The 26486-nt window shown below is 38.7% G+C and overlaps 1 protein-coding gene across 10 annotated transcripts in view; it reads right to left on the bottom strand.

Annotated features, from left to right (window-relative positions):
* EFHC1 (EF-hand domain containing 1) overlaps positions 1–26486 on the bottom strand; it is a 73174-nt gene that overhangs the window by 23794 nt on the left and 22894 nt on the right. For all 10 annotated transcript variants that reach the window (XM_045391024.3, XM_074037827.1, XM_074037833.1 and 7 more), the window contains 3 exons: positions 16126–16275; positions 14674–14866; positions 3498–3718 (listed from right to left, as the gene is read on the bottom strand). In XM_045391024.3, the coding sequence (XP_045246959.1) occupies positions 3498–3718; positions 14674–14866; positions 16126–16275 (564 nt within the window). The remainder of the gene's footprint in view (positions 1–3497; positions 3719–14673; positions 14867–16125; positions 16276–26486) is intronic.

A 26486-nucleotide genomic window follows, 5' to 3' on the forward strand; every position in this document is an offset into this window, starting at 1 on the left:
AGATGAACACTCATCTGACTATGGATATCATCACTCCTAGATACTCCCGCTCATACGATCCACTTACCACAGTTTCTGTCTGGACATCTTCAACTGAGCTAGTAGTATACATAGAACCCAAGAGTACCACAACCTTCAGATACTGCTTTCAGGGGCCGTCTCCACAGCAGATTAGCTTTCCTAATTCTGATTTCTTTCTTTTCCCTACCAGTATGCCTCCAGATGGAGCCAGCCTGAGAGAAAACACATCTGGCTATTGCATTTATGTTTACTAATTCCTGATCTAGCAGAGAAGCTTGACTTACAAGTGCCATGCCTCTCGAATTGAATATATCCATTTCATACCTACTTCTATCCCTCCACTGGCTTGGCTCTAGCTTTATCCCTCTGGACTCTGCTACAAATTCCTATGCCTGGTTTCCATTTATGTTATTTAGGGTTAAAACGACTGAGGTGTAATGACTAAAAAGTGTTTGCTGATTAGTAACTGGCATTCTATTTATCTCCAACAAATTTCATGGACAGATGGAATTTGTTTACTATAGAGCTATTTATTATAGAGAAAGTACGGGAAAGAAACTGACCAAATACTGTAATTAATGTGCCAAATGTATAGATGTTTTATTATATAAAATTAGTTTTATTATACATAGGGGCTGGGATACAGCAAAGTAACCAACTAAAATCTACAGTAGATCTTCAGTTCCCTCTGCTCTTTATACAGGGCTTCCCTCTCTTCTCTTTACTTCAAGATAGGTTAGGAGAAAAAAAAAGATGATAGTAATAAAGGTGGGGAACAGAGGTATTCTAAGACTCAAAAGCTTTCATTGGCTCAAAAATAGATCAGGCCAGTGCAGTGACGCATGCCTGTAATCCTGGCACTTTGGGAGGCCAAAGCGGGTGTATCACCTGAAGTAGGGAGTTCCAGACCAGCCTGGCCAACATGGTGAAACCCTGTCTCTACTAAAAATACAACAATTAGCTGGGTGTGGTAGCACGACCTGTAGTCCCAGCTACTGGGGAGGCTAAGGCATGAGAATAGCTTGAACCTGGGAGGTGGAGGTTGCAGTGAGCCAAGATTGCACCACTCACTCCTGCCTGGGAGATAAAGCAAGACCCAGTCTTTTAAAAAAAAAAAAAAAAAAAAAAAAAAAAGGTCGAAGTCCTTTCACTAAGCAAAGGGCATCACTATGTTGCAATCTCTCACTACTCTACCTCCTGGTTAGACAACCATCCTTATCTATAAACTGAAGAGGTAAAATAGTTCCCTTGATCAAAATCTAAATCTGATCCCATGCTATTTTCCCCTGTATACTGCATCAACCGCTGCCAAAAAACTTGGGGGCAGAGGGTTTATCATAATTATTTTTCTTTTCACAATCCATATACACAAGGAGAGGGTTTATCATCATTCTTAATCAATTAACACATCATTGATAAAGAAATCTACCAGAGAAAAAACTGACAGCAAGAGGTATTATCACCCACACTTCCTTCCAGAAATTGTATTGCCTCTGGGAACTCACAGCATACCAAAATCCAAATCCTTCTTTGTAATCGTTTCTATAAAACATTGTTTCTAAAAGTTTTGCCTAAGACACCACTTCTTTTTTGCAGAACACCTTCATAGCCAATTTTCTTCAGTCCAGTTCAAGAAACATATACCTCCTATTTTTTAGGCACTGTATTAGGTACTAGGAGAGAAAGATGAGTAGGACATAGTCTCCGACCTCAAGGGAGTTACAATCTAGTACAAAAGATTCACTAGCAGATAATTTAATATAATAGAGAAGTGCTAGTGGAAGGAGGCAGAGAATACCCCAGGAATAGAGACAAAAGGCTTTTAGCCCTACCTGGAGCTTTAGAAAAGACTTCTTGGAGAGGAAGCCTACATTGGGTATTGGAGGATAAAAAAGAGCTGCATGTAAGAACAACAGAAAAGTGGTTCAAGGAGGAAGAGCATAAGCAAAAGTTCCTGGGAGTAAAACAAGATGCTGTACTGGCAGAACCACAGAACTCAGTACGACTGGAGGCCAAGTGCAAGCAAGAGAAGCAGCTGTTGGAGGGGAAGGCAGGGCCCTGGCTGGAAGCACTCAATCATTTCATCATTTTATTCATGCCTTTCTTTTGAGGAGAAAGGGCCCAGTGATATTTTACACACACAGTAGTCTTTTAATTTATGAATGGGTGTATTTTAATTATCTTTTAATTGTATGAATAGATGTATTTTCATACATCCATTTCATGAATGGATATCATTTATTTTGTCAACTCCTCACACTTTTCTTAATAAATAATGCTACAATACACATTCTTCCACATGTTTTTAGAGTTCCCAAAGTATATTTCTAGGTAAAAGATATGAGACACATCTATATCTATATATCATAATATAAACCATATTATGTATGTGTCCTATCATCATATATATCCAATATCATATATATTATAAACTATAATGATTTATAATATATATATCGAAACAGATATAGCTATGTATTTTTTGAGACAGACTCTCACTCATTCTGTTGCCCAGGCTGGAGTGCAATGACGTGATCTCAGCTCACTGCAACCTCCATCTCCCAGGTTCAAGCAATCCTCATGCCTCAGCCTCCCCAGTAGCTGGGATTACAGGTGCGTACCACCACACCTGGCTAATTTTTGTATTTTTAGTAGAGACAAGGTTTCACCATGTTAGCTAGGCTGGTCTCTAACTCCTGACTTCAAGTAATCCGCCTGCCCTGGCCTCCCAAAGTGCTGGATTACAGTCGTGAGCCACTGTGCCCGGCCAGAAAATATATATGTTATTTATTTATAAAAATAAAATAGACAACAAATTGCCCTTCAGAAAGTTTACTCTGACTGGCTTTCCCACAAATAGTATATGAAAATTCCCATTTCTTCATATAGGGTAAACACTGAATATCGTGAATCTTTTAAAATTGAACAGATCCGGCCGGGCGCGGTGGCTCAAGCCTGTAATCCCAGCACTTTGGGAGGCCGAGGCGGGCGGATCACAAGGTCAGGAGATCGAGACCACAGTGAAACCCCGTCTCTACTAAAAATACAAAAAATTAGCCGGGCGCGGTGGCAGGCGCCTGTAGTCCCAGCTACTCAGGAGGCTGAGGCAGGAGAATGGCGTAAACCCAGGAGGCGGAGCTTGCAGTGAGCCAAAGATCGCGCCACTGCACTCCAGCCTGGGCAACAGCGTGAGACTCCGTCTCAAAAAAAAAAAAAAAAAAAAAAAAAAAAAAAAAAAAAATTGAACAGATCCAAAAACATCATTATTTTCATTCTATTTCATTGATTATCAGTTACATTAAGGATCTTTTCATAATTTTTGTGCCATTTGTATTTCTTCTTTTGTAAACTACTGTATTACATATACTTTGTCCATTATTTATCGAATATTTGCATAGAAGTCTTTTTTCTTTTTCTTAAATTTCTACCTCAAAAAATTAGTTTTCTCACCACCCTAAGAAGTACTATCTGATTACCTGTTTTACTGGAGGTGGTTCCTGCTTGTTCACATCAATACGTGGTAAATCAGTGATTCCAAACTTCTCTTTGTAATACCGTCGAGTAAATGGATCACAATCATAAATGAAGAAAGTTCTTCCAAGGACAGTGAGTGACTTCCCAACAATGAAGTCTTTAGCAGTATACCATTCCAACACTTCTTGGTCAGAGATTTCCAGCACACACTGAGGGAAGTTCTCTAATATAAGATGGTGTTAGAGAGAAAAGAAGAAGGAATGAGTGGGTCAAGAAAGACTTGAGAACCTGAGGGAGTGCAGTCTTTTGCCCTGGTCAAGAGTCAGGGTCTCCCCTACATGCCCACTAGAACACATGGCTGTGTATTTCCATCTGTTGATAGGACACATACATAATAAAGTTTTTGTAAAGTCTCTCTCCCATATTCAGCTCAAACTATCACTACAAATCACTAATTTTAGCAAATTAATGCTTAGAAGAAATCACTACAGGAGGAAAGAACAAATGTCCTTCTATAAAGATAAAGTCTTAGGTCTAGGAAAGATCGAAGTCATTTACCTCAACTTCCCACCCGTTTATCCATTCATCCAACAATTACTGGTGACCATCATGTACTAGGTGCACTGCTAAATACTGGGATTATAATAATTAACACTGTAGATACAATTCCTGACTTCATGGAGAAAATATTCTGTTTAGGGAGACAGATACTAAAAAATTATATAAATAATGGTTTCATTTCAGTTGTAATCACTGCTATTAGGACACTGTAAGCTAGTCCTGGAGATAGGAGGCAGGGACAGTCAATGAGATGATGACAATAATCCATTCATGTGGTAATAAATAATTTCCAAATGTAGAATCAATCTTGCATTTGTGAAATAATTCCAGTCTTGTCTTACTGTTTCATGAGAACTAAGAATTAACTTGTTTAACATTGATTCCCTGGGCCGAGCACGGTGGCTCACGCCTGTAATCCCAGCACTTTGGGAGGCCGAGGTGGGTGGATCACGAGGTCAAGAGATTGAGACCATCCTGGCCAACATGGTGAAACCCCGTCTCTACTAAAGATATAAAAAATTAGCCGGGCATGGTGGCGGGCACCTGTAGTCCCAGCTACTTGGGAGGCTGAGGCAGGAGAATCGCTTGAACCCGGGAGGCAGAGGTTGCAGTGAGCCAAGATTGTCCTCCAGTCTGGCGACAGAGTGACACTCCGTCTCCAAAAAAAAAAAAAAAAAAGATTGATTACCTGCAGCTTGGCATCCAAGAAAATCTTAAGAGTCAATCAGTTCTAGTAGAGTGCCACGTCCTATAGTTGTAACCACAAAGCTTTGGCACAGAACCCTGATCACAACGGGGATGAAAAGTACGCTGATGTTCTCCTAACTGGTAATTACTAAGATTGAAAAACAGGAATAAGGCTAACTTTCTACTATAACAGGCATAAAATTTGAACTCCCCCCCTTGATCATGGCAAAGGAGGGCCTGCTATTTCCCTAATAATGCATCTTATTAATAAAAGCTCTACAGTCCAAGGGATCCTTCTCCCTATGTCTGCTCCCAACCGTACTACCTCCCTTTGAGCTTCCCCAGGAAGTGATGGGCAATGGGTGACACAGCTTCTGACTATATGAACTTCCCTTAGTATACAATATTCCAGCAGATCTGGTATATGTGTGTGTGCTGTCCAGTCATCTGCCTTTGTTTGCTCAACAAATTATTTTTTCATATAATGCTGGATCTGGTTTACTGATATGTTGTTTAGGATTTTTGCATATATCTTCTTAAGTGAGAATGCCTATAGTTTTTCTTTCTCATGGTGACTTTGGTTTCACTGGCCGTTTTAAATGAAAGAATTAAGAAGTTCTCCTTCTCTCTAAAAGCATTTGTGTTAAGCTTAGAATTATCTGTTCTTTAAATATTTGTCAAAAATCTTCTGTAAAATTATCTGGATCTGCTGGCTTTTTTTGTGGGAAATGTGTAAACTAAATCTACTTCTTTAATGTTGAAGATATTTGGTTTTCTATTTCTTCATAAAAAAGTTATACTTTTTAAAAACTGCTCATTTTGGCTGGGCGCGGTGGCTCATGCCTGTAATCCCAGCACTTTGGGAGGCTGAGGTGGGCGGATCACGAGGTCAAGAGATCAAAACCATCCTGGATAACACAGTGAAACACCGTCTCTACTAAAAATACAAAAGAAAATAATAAATTAGCTGGGTGTGGTGGCGGGCGCCTGTAGTTCCAGCTACTCGGGAGGCTGAGGCAGGAGAATGGCATGAACCCAGGAGGCGGAGCTTGCAGTAAGCTGAGATCACGCCACTGCACTCCAGCCTGTCCGACAGATCGAGCCTCTGTCTCAAAAACAAAAACAAACAAAAAACTGCTCATTTTACCTAGGTTTTTAAATTTATTGGCATAAAGTTGTATTATTCTTTTATGTTTAATAGCTATGGCATTTTAAAGAATGCTTTTTTTTTTTTTTTTTTTTTTGAGACAGAGTCTTGCTCTGTTGCCCAGCCTGGAGTGCAGTGGCACAATCTTGGCTCACTGTAACCTCTGCCTTCCAGGTTCAAACGATTCTCCTGCCTCAGCCTCCCAAGTAGCTAGGACTACAGGTGCGTGCCACCATGCTGGGCTAATTTTTGCATTTTTAGTAGAAATGGAGTTTCACCATATTAGCCAGGCTGGTCTCAACTCCTGACCTCAAGTGATCCGCCTGCCTTGGCCTCCCAAAGTGCTGGGATTACAGGTGTGAGCCACTGTGCCTGGCCTCTTCTTTTATTTTTAATATTGTGTATATGTGTCTTCTTTTGTTTATCCCTTCATAAATCTTGTCTATAGTTTGTCATTTTATTAGTCCTTTCAAGGAAACGACTTTTGACTTGACAAATCTTCTCTGTTACCTTTGTTTTCAATTTCATTATTTTCAGACTCTTATTTTATGATATCCTTCCTTTTAATTTCTTAATATTTTAATTTTTAAATTCTTTAGATTTCTAACTTTTTAAGAAATATGCCTAACTTATTGCCATCTTTCTTCTTTCTTAGTAAGCATTTAAAGCTATATATTTTCCTCCAAGTACCTCTTTTTTTAGAGTTTTAAGAGTCTTTGCTACCATTCAGTTCTAGGTATTTTCTGACAATATTTTTTTTAACTCATGGGTTATTTGAAAATATGCTTTTCAATTTCCAAATACATGGTTTTTTTCACGTTATATTTCCAAAACTGACTTCTAACTTAATTTTGTTGAAATCAGAAAGTATGGTATACAATAGCTAGCCTTAAAAATTCTTAAGACTGATTTTTACAGATATTTGTGTTTGAAAAGAATGATAATCTTCTAGGTGTTGGGTAAGTATATACATATTTATTAAATGAATAATAATTATGTTATTCAAGTCTTATATATGTTTATTGGTTTGTCTTTTTCATCTAATAACTATTGAAAGAAATGTTTTAATGGCTCAAACTATTGTGGTGTATTTTTCCAGTCTCATTGAATAATGGTGCTATGAATTTTTCCTATATTTTGAATCCATGTTATTAACTGCATTTAAGTTTAGAATCATTATATTTTCCTAGTAAATAAAATATTCTTGCAATAGGTAATGATCCTCTTCATGTCAATCAAAGCTTTTTGCCCAAATGTCTATTTGTATTATACTAATATAGCTTCATCAGTTTTTATACTTCATCCGTTTCTTTTGATACTTATTTGTCTATCTTTTTAAAGATACGTGCCTATACCTTAAGTATGTTTTTTAAAACGCTTTTATATATTGTTGGTGGGAGTGTAAATGAGTTCAACCACCATGGAAAGCAGTGTGGTGATTCCTCAAAGACCTAAAAACAGAACTACCCATTCGACCCAGCAATCGCATTACTGGGTATATCCCCAAAGGAAGATAAATCATTCTATCATAAAGAAATGCAAGTGTATGTTCACTGCAGCACTATTCACATAGCAAAGACATAGAATCAACCTAAATGCCCATCAGTGACAGATTGGATAAAGACAATGTGGTATATATACACCATGGAATGCTATGCAGCCATAAAAAAGAATGAGATCATGTCCTGTGCAGGAACATGGATGCAGCTGAAGGCCATTATCTTTAGCAAACTAATGCAGGAACAGAAAATCAAGTACCATATGTTCTCACTCATAAGTGAAAGCTAAATGATGAGAGCACATGGACACAAGGGAGGGAACAATATACACTGGGGTCTATTGGAGGGTGAAGCGTGGGAGGAGGGAGAAGATCAGGAAAAATAATTGATGGGTACTAGGCTTAACACCTGGGAGACAAAATAATCTGTACAACAAACCCCCACGACACAAGCTCACCTATAAAACAAACCTGCACATGTATCCCTGAACTTCAAATAAAAGTTAAAAAAACAACATTTTTCAAAACTTGTTATATATTTAATCCTATCACCCTTTCCTATGCTATTACTGTAATACATTTTGGTTCTAGTTTGATATTTTTAACTCTCACAAATTCAATATTGTTCTTTTAATTTGTATAGTTAATAATTATTTAGATTTATCCACACTTTGCTATTTTCTTTATTTATGACTTCTTGTATCTTAGACCTTACTTCTGCAATCGTTTTCTTTCCATTTGAAGTATACTCTAGAATTTTCCCAGTAAGGGTCTGTTGTTAGTAACATCTGTTTGCCTGGAAATGTATTTCACCTTCTTCCTGAAAGACAGTTTCTCTAGGCATTAAATTCCATTTTTTCTCAGCATTCTGAAGATATTATTTCACTGTCTTTTGGTAATCACTGTTGCTATGGAAGTCAGTTGTCATTCTAACTGCCATCCTGTATGGGTTCCCTTTTTCTTTGGAGCTGCTTTCATGATCTTTTTGAATCTAGTGTTCTTACATTTGACTATGACATATCTAGATATGAATTTATATTTTTACTACTTCACTGAGGTGTAATTGACTACAATAAGCTGCACATTTTTAGAGTATACAATTTTGATGTTGCTTGACATATGTATTTACCCATGAAACCATCATTACAATCAAAATAATAAACATACCTATCACATCCAAAAATCTCCTCATGCCCTTTTATAATCTAACTCTCCTCACCATCCTCATGCAATCATTGATCTATTTTGCTTATTTATATTGTGTTTTCAATACTTTTACAACAATGGAATTATAAGGCATGTATTTTTGTCTGAATTCTTTCTCTTAGCATAGTTACTTTGAGATTCATTCATGTTGTTTCATACATCAATAATTGTTTTCAGTAGTATTCCAAAGTACTGATATACAATAATTGTTTATTCACTAACTGTTGATAGACATTTGCATTCTTTCCAACTTTTGGCTATTACAAAAAAAGCTGTCATAAACATTCACATAAGTTTCTGTGTGGACATATGTTTTCCTTTCTCTTGGCAAATACCCAAGAAAAGAATGGCTGGTTTGTGTGGTAGATATATGTGCAATTTGAAAAAACAAACTATTTTTCAAAGTGGTTATTTCAGTTTATCTTCCACTAGCAGTGTATGAAATTTTCAGCTGCTTTACATCGTAGTCAATACTTGGTATGGTCAGTCTTTTTAATTTTGGACCTTCTAGTAGGTATACAGTAGTATCTTACATGGTTTTAATTTTCATTTCTCTAATAAGTAACTATGCTAAACGTCTTTTTGTGTGCTAACTTGTCATACCTGCATGCTTTTGGTGAGGTATCTATTCTAATCCTTTACCTATTTTTTTATTTGGGTTGTTTTACTAAGTTTTAAGAGCCACTTTATATATCCTATGACAAGTACCTTGTAAAATATGTTTTACAAATATTTTCCCCAATCTTTAGCTTCTCCTTTCACTTTCCTAACAGTGTCTTTTGGAAAGCAAAACTTTTGTTATTTATTTATTTATTTATTTTTAAATTTTAGACTCAGGGGGTACATGTGCAGGTTGGTTACACAGGTATATTGTATGATGCTGAAGTTTGAGCTTCTATTGATCTTGTCACCCAAATAGTGAACAGAGTACCTGATAGGTAGTTCTTCAACCCTTGCCCCTCTCCCTTACTTCTTCCTTTTGGAGTCCCCCGTGTCTATTGCTCCTATCTTTGTGTCCATGTGTACCCAATGTTCTGTTTCTGTGTTAATTCACTTAGTATAATGGCCTCTACCTGCATCTACATTGCTGCAAAGAACATGATTTTATTTTTTATGGCCATGTAGTATTCCATGGTGTATATGTACCATTAACACATTTTCTTTATCCAATCCACCAGTGATGGGCACCTGCGTTGATTCCATGTCTTTGCTATTGTGAATAGTGCTTGCAATAAACATGAGTGCAAATATCTTTTTTTTTTTTTTTTTTTTTGAGATGGAGTCTCACTCTGTTGCCCAGGCTGGAGTGCAGTGGCTGGATCTCAGCTCACTGCAAGCTCCACCTCCCGGGTTTACGCCATTCTCCTGCCTCAGCCTCCCGAGTAGCTGGGACTACAGGTGCCCGCTACCTCGCCCGGCTAGTTTTTTGTATTTTTTTTTTAGTAGAGACGGGGTTTCACCATGTTAGCCAGGATGGTCTCGATCTCCTGACCTCATGATCCACCCGTCTCAGCCTCCCAACGTGCTGGGATTACAGGCTTGAGCCACCACGCCCGGCCATAGTGCAAATATCTTTTGGATAGAACAATTTATTTTCTTTTGGGTATATACCTAATAATGGGATTGGTGTAGTTCTATTTTTGGAGAAATCTCCAAACTGCTTTCCTCAGGGGCGGAACTAGTTTACATTCCCATCAACAACGTATAAGCATTCCCTTTTCTCTGCAACCCTGCCAACATCTGTTATTTTTTGACTTATTAATAATAGCCATTCTGACTGGTATGATTGCATCCCATGATGATTAATGATGTTGGGCATTTTAAAAATGTTTGCTGTCCATTTGTATGTTTTCTTTTGAGAAGTGTCTGTTCATGTCCTTTGCCTACTTTTCAATGGGGTTATTATTTTTTTTTCTTGTTAAGTTCCTTATAGATTCTGGATATTAGACATTTGTCAAATGCACTGTTTCAAGTATTTTTCCCATTCCGTAGGCTGTCTGTTTCCTCTGTTGATAGCTTCTTTTGCTATGCAGAAGCTCTTTAGTTTAATTAGGTCCCAATTGTCAATTTTTGTTTTGATTACATTTGCTTTTTTTTCCCCCTGTTCTGAGACAGGGTCTCATTCTGTCGCCCAGGTCTATGATCCATTTGGGGTTAACTTTTATGTATGGTGAGGTAAGGGTTGAAGTTTATTCATTTATTTACTTTTGCATATGGCTATTGAATTGTTCTAGCACATTTTGTTAAAAAGACAATCATTTCTCCACCTACTTGCTTTTTTACCTTTGTCAAAAATCAAATGACCTCATATGTGTGCATCTATTTCTGGACAATGTGTTCTATTTCATTGATCTGTATGTTGATCTCATCAGATTGTAAAGTCTTTGAGATATGGGGCTTATAGTAGTTTCAGATCTCCATTGCCTAGCATGGTGTTTCCTTCATCTATATGGATGTTCGATTAATATTATTTGAATGACTGAGTGAGCCAATAAAGACGCACAGAAAGTGAGGAAAAACATTCAACTTTCTGGAACACTAAAGGTCCAAGGGGTGTTCAAGAGTCACCTAACAGGCAAGGGCAAGATCAAACTATGAAAGCCACTCTGAAGGATAACTGACATATTTAGACTTTCAGAACCTGGTTCCTTGAGTTCAAGAGCTGAGTAGAAAGCTTTTGGTAAGCCAAAAAATGTCCCATTTTGACATTACCTGCCACCTATTGGTAATCTGCAATTGTCCTTGACAAAGAAATAACTTCCAGAATTTCTGATATTTTAACTCCATCCATTATAAATATATGATTTTGATTCATCTTAGCTACTTAACAGGAGGCCCTGGTTGAGAGGACTTTTGAAAGTTACTCCCACAATTTCCTATTACTGTCTAACACAAACTCTGCCTAGCCACCATCTCTTGGACGCCCCCAAACATGCCATACTTGTTCCTAATTCCCAACCTTTGTTCTTGTTCTTCTTTCCAGTGTGCCCTTTGTTCTCTGCCATTCTAAATCTGGGTCCAATCCCAGCACTTTGACAAAGACTTCTTTAGTTTTTCAGGCCCACACCTTTCTCCTTCTGACCTCTGTCTGCATGATTTAACTAATTACATAATCAGATAATCTGGTCTACTCATGTTATTACTTAACAGCTTTATGTATTTTATATGCCTTGTCTTCTTAATGATACTAGAAATGACTGAAAGATAGGATTCTAGGAATGGGAGTTACATTTTGTCCTCCATAATACTTAGCACGTGAAATGGTTCCCATAGAAGTTATTTACCTCTTGTTTAATTGAATTTAATAAAAATCACCCATTGGATAAATGCCTTTGAGAGTCAGTTAGACATCATTCTTTTAACACTACCATTCTAGTTAAAGGAATTATGTAGCTGATGGAAACATAGCCTTTTCTGTACCTCATGACTGATGCCTTTTTTTTCTTTTTTTGAGATGGAGTCTTGCTCTGTTGCCCAGGCTGGAGTGAAGTGGCACAGTCTCCGCTCACTGCAGCCTCTGTCTCCTGGGTTCAAGCAATTCTCCTGCCTCAGCCTCCCAAGTATCTGGGACTACAGGCACCTGCCACCATGCCCAGGTAATTTTTATATTTTTTAGTAGAGATGGGGTTTAATCATGTTGGCCAGACTGGTCTCGAACTCCTGACCTCAGGTGATCCTCCTGCCTTGGCCTCCCAAAGTGATGGGATTATAGGCATGAGCCACGGTGCCCAGCCTGTTTCCTACTTTTGAAAAGAACCCTATATATGTCACCAGGTTGCCTCTCCACGCAACTTTGATAAAAATTTTTAATTGGGAAATTATAGAAGAGGATAATTACATATTAAGTTTTCAATATAGGTCACATTGATAAGGCAGAGACAAACCTGGAATCTGTCATTTAAAAGGATTTAGTTTCAGTGAGACTTTTCATGCCACCTTGAATATACTCCTATTTCTTTATCTATTGTAAATCTAATGTTTGTTAGCTCCGAACTGCATGGATTTCAGGCTTGTTTAATTATTCTGAAAGGCCAAAATTAGTATATTAGTCCCATTGCCACTGAATTCTAAAACGGTTCTATAGAGAACTGATTATAAGAATATGTACAGTAGGCAGAAGCCAAACTGTGTTGAACTAGGGCACAGATCCAGTTGTTTCTACTTGAGCATACAAGTTGAATTAGCAGTTATTTTCATTTAATATATATATAATATAAACTTTCCTAATTCTAAAATGATGACAATTTTCACTCCCTTTTATCCTTTTCCCCAATCTCATTCTCCTCCCCTCACATGCAATCATTCTAATGCAGCTATGTGACTGAATGTGTTCTATGTGTACTGTGTTTTGCATGTGTTATAGCATTATATATCTAATTTTATGTATTTTTCCTACACAGCACTATGTTTTGAGATCCATCCACTTGCTTTCTGGGAACATCTTGTTTACTGCTTCTAACTACTGTATATTAATCAAAATGTACCTTCACTACATTTTGCTTATCCATTCTTTCAATGATGGGAACCTCCAACTCCTTACCCACAAATAATAATGCATTTTTTAATAAAAAAGCACTGTGCAAGAGAAGCAATACATGTGGACAGGTTGAATTTAGCCTCAGACTACACATTTATTTATAACCTCTAATGTAGACAAACTTCTTGCTCAATACCTGAAATTTCTTTTTCTGTTTTTTTTTTGTTTTTTTTTTTTTTGAGACGGAGTCTCGCTCTGTTGCCCAGGCTGGAGTGCAGTGGCGCGATCGTGGCTCACTGCAACCTCCACTTCCCAGGTTCAAACAATTCTCCTGCCTCAGCCTCCTGAGTAGCTGGGACTACAGGTGCCCACCACCACGCCCAGCTAATTTTTTGTATTTTTAGTAGAGACGGAGTTTCACCATGTTAGCTAGAATGGTCTCGATCTCCTGACCTCATGATCCACCCACCTCGGCCTCCCAAAGTGCTGGGATTACAGGAGTGAGCCACCGTGCCCAGCCCCAATACCTGAAATTTCTTATATCCTAATTCCCAAAAAATATAGTAAAAAGAAAAAAAATCAATGAATACATTTACAGAATTCTGTCAGCCACCCAAACATGAGAGTTGTCAGTCATTACATGTGACCAAGATGACTTTATTCTAAGAGAAATGTAAAAACTACTAGAACAATAACTAAAGCAAGCCTACTCATCCCAGGAACTAGTGAACAGCAGATATCTGCTGCCATTTTGTTGCACTGCCACTCTCAAACATGGTAGGTAATTTTTTTTCTTTTTCTTGAGATAGGGTCCCACTCTGTTGCCCAGGCTGAAGTGCAGCAGCACAATCACAGCTCACCGCAGCCTCGACCTCCCAGGCTCAGATGATCCTACCACCTCAGCCTCCCAAGTAGCTGGGAATACAGGTGTGTGGCACCAAGCACGGCTAATTTTTGTATTTTTTGTAGAGATGGGGTTTCATCACATTGCTCAGGCTGGTCTCAAACTCTTGGGCTCGAGCAATCCACCCACCTCAGTCTCCCAAAGTGCTGGGATTACAGGAGTGTGCCATTGTGCCCAGCCCATGCTAGGTAATTTTAAACCAGCAAAGAATGAGCTGGGTTTGACACAATGGACCTCACCTCTATGAGTCACAGACATGCATTTTCCAATCTCAAGTTAAACCACATAGAAACTTCCTGTTTAGGAGGTAGTTGAAGTGAGAAGCAAAGTCAGGAAAGCATATAAAGAAAGGCTAAGCTTTCATTCATATCCTTGAATGAAAACAAGTCTGTTTGAAAAATGCATTAAAAATCTAATATTAAATCGTTTCAGTTCAGAAACCTTGCTCTACTGCACTTTAAATAAACCCCCCACTGTTGTTTTGGTTTTGTTTCCTTGACCTGGGTACCAGACTGTCTTGGGGACATGCCTGGACCAAGGGGCAAGTAAAGGAGGAAAGCTGTGGGAAGCCATTTTCTGAGCATCTAAGCAAAAATAGCTAGAGGCTTCCAAGTATAAACGAATTATGGATACTGATTAACTCCTTTAAGAACCTAAAAATATCCCAAGTAACAGAGAATAAATTGAATCAAACATACTTGCATTTTCCACCAAAACTTTGGGCATACGCTGGCGGTTCATCAGGAGTGGGAAAGGATCTCTTCCATCATTCCGTTCGTGGACCTCTCGAATTTCCACCGTATCATCCATAAGATAGTAATGAATAATGTAGGTCCGACATTCACCATACATGCTGTCTGTATCATCCCAGATCGCATAAAATCGAAGGACCTTTGAAGAATCCAAAGTAGTGACTCAAGAATCTTAAAAGTAGGGAGTTCAACTTGACTACTTTGGCAATTATGTATTAATGATGAAAAGATTAGCTGGAAAGACTATGAAGTAATTTCAGATGGGGTAAATTGAAAAAAAAAAAAAGAAATATTCATCAAAGATACTAAAACATCTGAAATTATGTACCATATGTCAGCAGCCGGAAATAATTAAATAATAGGATTATAAGTTTGTGCCAGAAAAGAAGAGCTCACTTTGATCCAAAATATTAGTCAGTGAAAGAGAAGCTAAATTAAAAGAGCAATGAAGTTCTTTACATAGTGGTTTATAAATATTAATAAAGGTATATGTGAATATAGTATATATATAATTAGTATAGAAAAAATTTTTATTTATTAACCAGTCTTTTTTTGGTCCCATCAACACATATCTTCTAGCAATAATATAAACACAATCTTTTTTTTTTTTTTTTGCTAGGCTTCTTCAAATCATGGGAATAAACACAATCTTTAAATACAAAATAATAACAGATATATGACTGATATGAACAAAATCCTTAAAAGACCATGCTAGTGCTAGTTTACATTTTCTGAACTAAAAGGGGTTAAATGTCTAAAGAAAAGGAACAGCAAAGAAGCACTGAGGGTGATCTCTTCCTTTTCTCTCTCCCTTTAGTACAGAAAGGAAAGGATTTAAATCTGCTTATACACATCAGCTCACAAGGGAGAGGATTAGGAAGGTTGGAACGGAGTTGGAAAATGCTCAGAACATTCTGGACTCCAATATTAATATAACATATAACAACGAAGCATCTGTAGTGGGGTTTCTGTGAAATTAAACATTTTAACATTAGAACCTACATATATGCATATTTTTGAAATTTCCCAATAATCGATTTATGGTTTCCCAAAGGAGTCTATGAAATTAGCTCATTTTAAGGGAAAGAAATTGTCAATTGGAAACGTAAGGTGGGAAGCAGACGTAGCTCAGGAATTGTTTTGAGATTTAAATGTTTGGTGGGATTCACAAAACGACTCCGCAACTCCACAATCTTCTTTGGATCTCCATATGAAATGCAGGCATTCCTGTACCTGTAACCCTTGATGAAAGCAGAAAGACAGTACTGTGTCCCAACAGTTCAATTATAGCTGTAATGTTTCAAAATAGTTACCAATACAGCTACCCAAACCTTTTGCCAATAAGTATAGGTCACATTTGGAAATAAATAAGCCTACTGCAGTTCCTCTGTCACTTACCTGTTTGTCAAAGGTGAGAAATTGCTTGAGTTGATCAAAGTCTGATGGGGTGACATACTTACGAAGAGGCTGTTTTCGGAGTTCGGTGTAAGGATCAAGAGCCATCTTCTCTGGCGGATTTAATTCAATTCCTTGGCTTTCTAAAAATACCTAAATAATTGAAAGTTAACAATGATCATCTTTCTTAGAGCTTTTTAGAGTAAGTTATAAACTGATGATATAAAAATAAGTGTATGGGCCAGGCACTGTGGCTCAGGCCTACAATCTCAGCACTTTGGGAGGCTGAGGTAGGAGGACTCCTGAAACGCAGGAGTTCACAACCAGCCTGAGCAACATAGTGAGACCCTGTTTCTACAAAAAAATTTAAAAGTTAGACTGGTTTGATGGCATTTGCCTGCAGTCCAGGCTACTCAGGAGGCTGAAGTGAGTGTACCACTTGAGCTCAGGAGGTCGAGCCTGCAGTGAGCCATGATCATGACATTGCACTCCAGTCTGCATGACAGCAAGACCCTGCCTCAAAAAAGAAACAAAAAAAGAAAGAAAAAGCGTAATCATGATTTCTATGCCATTGCTCAAGTTAAACATTAGTTTGCTGCTTGAGCGCATGTAAGCTGTATTAAGTTTCCAACTGAGCCAACTCCATAATGCAGATAATAATCGGGAGTTACCTGAAGTATTTTATATTGTTATATTGCTAGGTATTTGCTAAGCTAGTTGGGATGCACAATGGCAAAATAACTGTTTTCAAATATGAATTTAAATCAAATTTAGTTAGGTGCCTGTAACAGAGTAAGTCTTAGGATTGCTTACTTCCATATATCTGGAACCTAACCATGGTTTCAAACAATATGTAATTCCTATTAGGTCTGAAGGCAAGCTGCACAATGGCCAAGTTAGGCTGAAATCATATTCCCAATTTTCTAATTCACTTAAAACAAATACTGTATATGATTAAGTCCCTTCCCCTCACCAAAAAAGAAAAAAACAAAAGCATACCCACTGGTTATATTAGACCAGAAAACATTTTAGCAAAATAGGAAAGACAAACCAAGTGCTCAGATTTCACCAGACATTCCCGAAAGGGAAGTGAGAAAGCAAACAACTTGGAAAACATACTTCAGGATATCGTCCACAAAAACCTCCTCAACCTCACCAGAGAAGCCAACAATCAAATTAAGGAAATACAAAGAATCCCTGCAAGATTCTACACAAGGAGATCATCCCCAAGCCACAGAATCATCAGATTTTCAAAGGTCAAAATGAAAGAAAGAATGTTAAAAGCAGCTACAGAGAAAGGGCAGGTCACGTACAAAGGGAACCCCGTCAGGCTAACACTGGAAACTTCTCAGCTGAAACCCTACAAGCCAGAAGAGATTGGGGGCCTATATTCAACATTCTTAAAGAAGAAAAATCTTCAACCAAGAATTTCATATCTAACCAAACTAAGTTTCTTAGCAAAGGAGAAATAAGATCCTTTTCAAATAAGCAAATGCTGAGAGAGTTCATTACCACCAGACCCGCCTTACAAGAGATCTTAAAAGGAACACTAAATATGGAAAGAAAAGGCCATTACCAGCCAATACAAAACACACTTAAGTACACAGACCAGTGACACTATAAAGCAACCACATAAACACGCCAGCATAATAACCAGCGAACAACACAATGACAGGATCAAATCCACACATATCAATACTAAACTTAAATATAAATGGGGTAAAGGCCCCATTTAAAAGGCACAGAGGACAGGTATGGTGGCTTATGCCTGTAATCCCAGTACTTTGGAAGGCAGAGGTGGGTGGATCACTTGAGGTCAGGAGTTTAGGACCAGCCTGGCCAACATGGTGAAACCCCGTCTCTGCTAAAAAATACAAAAATTAGCCAGGCATGGTGGTACACACCTGTAATCCCAACTACTAGGGAGGCTGAGGCAGGAGAATCACTTGAACCCATGAGGCAGAGTTTGCAGTAAGCTGAGATCACGCCACTGCATGCCAGCCTGGGTGACAAAGTGAGATTCTGTCTCAAAAAAAAAAGAAAAGAAAAGAAAAATAAAACTAAACAAAACAAAAAACTGAAAACAAAACACAGAATAACAAGCTGGATAAAAAAGAGGAAGACCCAATGGTATGCTGTCTTCAAGAGCCCTATCTCACACCCAAAGGCTCAAAGTAAAGGGATAGAGGAAAATCTACCAAGTAGATGGAAAATAGAAAAAAGCAGGGGTTGTGGTCCTAATTTCAGACAAAATAGACTTTAAACCAACAAAGATCAAAAAAGACAAAGAAGGGCATTGTATAATGCTAAAGGATCCAACTCAACCAAAAAAAAAACCCTAACTATGCTAAATACATATGCACCCAACATAGGAACACCCAGATTCAAAAAACAAGTTCTTAGAGATCTAAAACGAGACTTAAACTCCAACACAACAGCAGTGGGAGACTTTAACACTTTCCTGACAGTATCAAACACATCATTGAGGCAGAAAATTAACAAAGATATTCAGGACCTAACTCAACATCGGACCAAATGAATCTGACCAACCTCTACAGAACTTTCCACCCAAAAACAACAGAGTATACATTATTCTCATCAGCACATGGCACATATTCTAAAATCGACCACATAATCAAACAGAAAACAATTCTCAGGAAATGCAAAAGAATCAAAATCATAACAAACACATTCCCAGATGACAGCATAATAAAAATAGAAGTCAAAACTAAAAAAAAAAACAAAAAACACTCAAAACCATGCAATTACATGGACATTAAACAATCTGCTCCTGAATGACTTTTGGGTAAATAATGAAATTAAGGCAGAAATCAAGAACTTCTTTGAAAGTAATGAGAACAAAGATACAACATACCAGAATCTCTGTGACACAGCTAAGGCAATATTAAGACGGAAATTTATAGCACTACATGCCCATGTCAAAAAGTTACATGTCAAATTAACAACCTAATATCACAACTGAAAAAACTACAGAAGCAAGAGCAAATCAACCTCAAAGCTAGCAGAAGACAAGGAATAACCAAAATGAGAACTGAACTGAAGGAAATCAAGACACAAAAAACCATTCAAAAGATCAATGAATCCAAGAGTTGGTTTTTATTGAAAAGATAGGCCAGTAGCTAGACCAATGTAGAAGAGAGAAGATCTAAATAAACACAATTAGAAGTAACAAAGGGGATGTTACCACTGACCTCACAGAAACATAAGCAACCATCAGAGAATATAAGGAACACCTGTATGCACACACACTAGAAAACCTAGAAGAGATGGATAAATTCCTGGACACATACACCCTCCCAAGACTGAACTAGGAAGAAACTGATTCCCTGAACAGACCAATAACAAGCTCTGAAATTTAATCAGTAATCAATAGCCTATAAATCAAAAAAGACCCAGAGCCAGATGGATTCACAGTTGAATTCTACCAGATATACAAAGAACAGCTGGTACTATTTTTTTTTTTTTTTTTTGAGATGGAGTCTTGCTCTGTCGCCCAGACTGGAGTGCAGTCACACTATCTCAGCTCACTGCAAGTTCCACCTCCCAGGTTCATGCCATTCTCCTGCCTCAGCCCCCTGAGTAGCTGGGACTACAGGTGCCTGCCACCACGCCTGGCTAATTTTTCGTAATTTTAGTAGAGATGGGGTTTCACTATGTTAGCCAGGATGGTCTCAATCTCCTAACCTCATGATCCACCCACCTCGGCCTCCCAAAGTGCTGGGATCATAGGCATGAGCCACCGCGCCTGGCCAAAAGCTGGTACTATTCTTACAGAAAATATTCCAAAAAGTTGAGGAGGAAGTATTCCTCTCTAACTCATTCTATGAGGCCAGCATCATTCTGATACCAAAACCTGGCAGAAACACAACAGAAAAAGAAAACTTCAGGCCAATATATTTGATGAAAATCGATGCAAATATACTCAACAAAATATTTGCAAACTGAATCCAGAAGCACATCAAAAAGGTAATCCACCACAATGAAGTAGGCTTCATTCCCAGGATGCAAAGTTGGTTCAACATACACAAATCAATAAATGTGATTCATCACATAAACAAAACTAGAGACAAAAACCACATGATTATCTCAATTGCTATAGAAAAGATTTTGGATAAAATTCAGTATCCCTTAATGAGAAAAATTCTCAATAAACTAAGTAGGAGAGGTTCCAAGATGGCCGAATAGGAACAGCTCCAGTGTGAAGCTCCCAGTGTGAGTAACGCAGAAGACGGGTGATTTCTGCATTTCCAACTGAGGTACTGGGTTCATCTCACTGGGGCTTGTCAGACAGTGGGTGCAGCCCATGGAGCAGGGCAGGGCATCGCCTCACCTGGGAAGTGTAAGGGGTCAGGGAATTCCCTTTCCCAGCAAAGGGAAGCTGTGACAGATGGTATCTGGAAAATCAGACACTCCCACCCTAATACTGTGCTTTTCCAATGGCCTTAGCAAACGGTACACCAGGAAATTATATCCCGTGCCTGGCTCGGAGGGTCCCACGTCCACGGAGCCTCTCTCACTGTTAGCAAAGCAGTCTGAGATCAAACTGCAAGATGGCAGTGAGGCTGGGGGAGGGGCGTCCGCCATTGCTGAGGCTTGAATAGGTAAACAAAGCAGCCAGGAAGCTCGAACTGAGTGGAACCTACTGCAGCTCAAGGAGGCCTGCCTGCCTCTGACTCCACCTCTGGGGGCAGGGCATAGCTGAACAAAAGACAGCAGAAACTTTTGCAGACTTAAACATCCCTGTCTGACAGCTTTGAAGAGAGTAGTGGTTCTCCCAGCATGGAGTTTGAGATCTGAGAACGGACAGACTGCCTCCTCAAGTGGGTCCCTGACCCCTGAGTAGCCTAACTGGGAGACACCTCCCAGTAGGGGCCAACCGACACCTCATACAGCCAGGTGCCCCTCCGAGACAAAGCTTCCAGAGGAAGGATCAGGCAGCAATATCTGCCATTCTGCAATATTTGCTGTTCTGCAGCCCTCCGCTGCTGATATGCAGGCAAACAGGGTCTGGAGTGGACCTCCAGCAAACTCTAACAGACCTGCAGCTGAGGGTCCTGACTGTTAGAAGGAAAACTAACAAACAGAAAGGACATCTACACCAAAACCCCATCTGTACGTCACCATCATCAAAGACCAAAGGTACATAAAACCACAAAGACGGGGAGAAACCAGAGCAGAAAAGCTGAAAATTCTAAAAATCAGAGCGCCTCTTTCCTCCAAAGGAACACAGCTCCTTGCCAGCAACAGAACAAAACTGGACAGAGAATTATTTTGACAAGTTGAGAGAAGAAGGCTTCAGGCTATCAGTAATAACAAACTTCTCTGAGCTATAGAAGGATGTTTGAACCCATCGCAAAGAAGCTAAAAACCTTGAAAAAAGATTAGATGAATGGCTAACTAGAATAAACAGTGCAGAGAAGTCCTTAAGTGACCTGATAGAGCTGAAAACCATGGCACGAGAACTATGTGATGTATACACAAGCTTCAGTAGCTGATTTGAGCAAGTGGAAGAAAGGGTATCAGTGACTGAAGATCAAATGAATGAAATGAAGCGAGAAGAGAAGTTTAGAGAAAAAAAGAGTAAAAAGAAACAAACCCTCCAAGAAATATGGAATTAGGTGAAAAGACCAAATCTACGTCTGATTGGTGTACCTGAAAGTGACAGGGAGAATGGAACCAAGTTGAAAAACACTCCTCAGGATATTATCCAGGAGAACTTCCCCAACCTAGTGAGGCAGGCCAACATTCAAATTCAGGAAATACAAAGAATGCCACAAAGATACTCCTTGAAGAGAGCAACTCCAAGACACATAATTGTCAGATTCACCAAAGTTGAAATGAAAGAAAAAATGTTAAGGGCAGCCACAGAGAAAGGTCGGGTTACCCACAAAGGGAAGCCCATCAGACCAACAGCGGATCTCTCAGCAGAAACTCTACAAGCCAGAAGACAGTGGGGGCCAATATTCAAGATTCTTAAAGAAAATAATTCTCAACCCAGAATTTCATATCCAGCCAAACTAAGCTTCATAAGTGAGGGAGAAATAAAATCCTTTACATGCAAACAAATACTGAGAGATTTTGTCACCACCAGGCCTGCCCTACAAGAGCTCCTGAAGGAAGCACTAAACGTGGAAAGGAAAAACCAGTACCAGCTACTGCAAAAACATGCCAAATTACAAAAACCCTCAATGCTAGGAAGAAACTGCATCAACCAGCAAGTAAAATAACCAGCTAACATCATAATGACAGGATCAAATTCACACATAACAATATTAACCTTAAATGTAAATGGACTAAATCCTCCAATTAAAAGACACAGACTGGCAAATTGGATAAAGACTCAAGACCCATCAGTGTGTTGTATTCAGGAGACCCATCTCATGTGCAGAGACACACACAGGCTCAAAATAAAGGGATGGAGGAAGATCTACCAAGAAAATGGAAAACAAAAAAAAGCAGGGGTTGCAACCCTAGTCTCTGATAAAACAGACTTTAAACCATCAAAGATCAAAAGAGACAAAGAAGGCCATTACATAATGGTAAAGGGATCAATTCAACAAAAAGAGCTAACTATCCTAAATATATATGCACCCAATATAGGAGCACCCAGATTCATAAAGCAAGTCTTTAGAGACCTACAAAGAAACTTAAGACTCCCACACAATAATAATGGGAAACTTTAACACCCCACTGTCAACATTAGACAGATCAACGAGACAGAAAGTTAACAAGGATATCCAGGAATTGAACTCAGCTCTGCACCAAGTGGATTCAATGCCATCCCCATCAAGCTACCAATGACTTTCTTCACAGAATTGGAAAAAACTACTTTAAAGTTCATATGGAACCAAAAAAAAGCCCGCATTGCCAAGACAATCCTAAGCCAAAAGAACAAAGCTGGAGGCATCATGCTACCTGACTTCAAACTATACTACAAGGCTACAGTAACCAAAACAGCATGGTACTGGTACCAAAACAGACATATAGACCAATGGAACAGAACAGAGCCCTCGGAAATAACATCACACATCTACAACCATCTGATCTTTGACAAACCTGACAAAAACAAGAAATGGGGAAATGATTCCCTATTTAATAAATGGTGCTGGGAAAACTGGCTAGCCATAAGTAGAAAGCTGAAACTGGATCCCTACTTTATACCTTATACAAAAATTAGTTCAAGATGGATTAAAGACTTAAATGTTAGACCTAAAATCTTAAAAACCCTAGAAGAAAATCTAGGCAATACCATTCAGGACATAGACATGGGTAAGGACTTCATGACTAAAACACCAAAAGCAATGGCAATAAAAGCCAAAATTGACAAGTGGGATCTAATTTTAAACTAAAGCGCTTCTGCACAGCAAAAGAAACTACCATCAGAGTGAACAGGTAACTTACAGAATGGGAGAAAATTTTTACAATCTACCCATCTGACAAAGGGCAAATATCCAGAATCTACAAAGAACTTAAACAAATTTACAAGGAAAAAATCAAACAACCACATCAAAAAGTGGGCAAAGGATATGAACAGACACGTCTCAAAAGAAGACATTAATGCAGCCAACAGACACATGAAAACTATTCCAATCAATAGAAAAAGAAGGAATCCTCCCTAACTCATTTTATGAGGCCAACATCATCCTGCTACCAAAGCCTGGCAGAGACACAACAAAAAAAGAGAATTTTAGACCAATATCCCTGATGAACATCGATGCAAAAATCCTCAATAAAATACTGGCAAACCGAATCCAGCAGCACATCAAAAAGCTTATCCACCATGATCAAGTGGGCTTCATCCCTGGGATGCAAGGCTGGTTCAACATACGCAGCAAATCAATAAACGTAATCCAGAATATAAACAGAACCAAAGACAAAAACCACATGATTATCTCAATAGATGCAGAAAAGGCCTTTGACAAAATTCAGCAGTCCTTCATGCTAAAAACTCTCAATAAATTCGGTATTGATGGAATGTATCTCAAAATAATAAGAGCTATTTATGACAAACCCACAGCCAATATCATACTGAATGGGCAAAAACTGGAAGCATTCCCTTTGAAAACTGGCACAAGACAGGGATGCCCTCTCTCACCACTCCTGTTCAACATAGTGTTGGAAGTTCTGGCTAGGGCAATCAAGCAAGAGAAAGAAAACAAGGGTATTCAGTTAGGAAAAGAAGAAGTCAAATTGTCCCTGTTTGCAGATGACATGATTGTGTATTTAGAAAACCCCATCATCTCAGCCCAAAATCTCCTTAAGCTGATAAGCAACTTCAGCAAAGTCTCAGGATACAAAATCAATGTACAAAAATCACAAGCATTCTTATACACCAGTAACAAACAAACAGAGAGCCAAATCATGAATGAACTTCCATTCACAATTGCTTCAAAGAGAATAAAATACCTAGGAATCCAACTTACAAGGGATGTAAAGGACCTCTTCAAGGAGAACTACAAACCACTGCTCAGTGAAATAAAAGAGGATACAAACAAATGGAAGAACATACCATGCTCATGGATAGGAAGAATCAATATCATGAAAATGGCCATACTGCCCAAGGTAATCTATAGATTCAATGCCACCCCCATTAAGCTACCAATGACTTTCTTCACAGAATCGAAAAAAAAACTGCTTTAAAGTTCATATGGAACCAAAAAAGACCCCGCATTGCCAAGACAATCCTAAGTCAAAAGAACAAAGCTGGAGGCATCACGCTACCTGACCTCAAACTGTACTACAAGGCTACAGTAACCAAAACAGCATGGTACTGGTACCAAAACAGAGATATAGACCAATGGAACAGAACAGAGCCCTCAGAAATAATACCACACATCTACAGCCATCTGATCTTTGACAAACCTGAGGAAAAACAAGAAATGGGGAAAGGATTCCCTATTTAATAAATGGTGCTGGGAAAAGTGGCTAGCCACAAGTAGAAAGCTGAAACTGGATCCTTTCCTTACTCCTTATACGAAAATTAATTCAAGATGGATTAGAGACTTAAATGTTAGACCTAAAATCATAAAAACCCTAGAAGAAAACCTAGGTAATACCATTCAGGACATAGGCATGGGCAAGGACTTCATGTCTAAAACACCAAAAGCAACGGCAACAAAAGCCAAAATTGACAAATGGGATCTCATTAAACTAAAGAGCTTCTGCACAGCAAACGAAACTACCATCAGAGTGAAAAGGCAACCTACAGAATGGGAGAAAATTTTTGCAATCTACTCATCTGACAAAGGGCTAATATCCAGAACCTACAAAGAACTCAAACAAATTTACAAGAAAAAAACAAACAACTCCATCAAAAAGTGGGCAAAGGATATGAATAGACATTTCTCAAAAGAAGACATTCATACAGCCAACAGGCACATGAAAAAAATTCTTGTCATCACTGGCCATCAGAGAAATGCAAATCAAAACCACAATGAGACACCATCTCACACCAGTTAGAATGGCAATCATTAAAAAGTCAGGAAACAACAGGTGCTGGAGAGGATGTGGAGAAATAGGAACACTTTTACACTGTTGGTGGGATTGTAAACTGGTTCAACCACTGTGGAAAACAGTATGGTGATTCCTCAGAGATCTAGAACTAGAAATACCATATGACCCAGCCAGCCCATTAGTGGGTATATGCCCAAAGGATTATAAATCATGCTGCTATAAAGGCACATGAACACGTATGTTTATTGCGGCACTATTCACAATAGCAAAGACTTGGAATCAACCCAAATGTCCATCAGTGACAGACTGGATTAAGAAAATGTGGCACATATACACCATGGAATACTATGCAGTCATAAAAAAGGATGAGTTTGTGTCCTTTGTAGGGACATGGATGCAGGTGGAAACCATCATTCTCAGCAAACTATCGCAAGAACAGAAAACCAAACACTGCATGTTCTCACTCATAGGTGGGAACTGAACAATGAGATCACTCGGACTCTGGAAGGGGAACATCACACACCGGGACCTATTATGGGGAGGGGGAGGGGGGAGGGATGGCATTGGGAGTTATACCTGATGTAAATGACGAGTTGATGGGTGCTGATGAGTTGATGGGTACAGCACACCAACATGGCACAAGTATAAATATGTAACAAACCTGCACGTTGTGCACATGTACCTAGAACTTAAAGTATAATTAAAAAAAAAAAAAAAGAAAAAATGCTCATCATCACTGGTCATCAGAGAAATGCAAAATGCAAATCAAAACCATAATGAGATACCATCTCACACCAGTTAGAATGGTGATCATTAAAAAGTCAGGTAACAACAGGTGCTGGAGAGGATGTGGAGAAACAGGAACGCTTTTACACTGTTGGTGAGACTCT

The sequence above is a fragment of the Macaca fascicularis genome, chromosome 4 (genome assembly GCF_037993035.2).
Source record: "Macaca fascicularis isolate 582-1 chromosome 4, T2T-MFA8v1.1".
Lineage (NCBI taxonomy): Eukaryota > Metazoa > Chordata > Mammalia > Primates > Cercopithecidae > Macaca > Macaca fascicularis.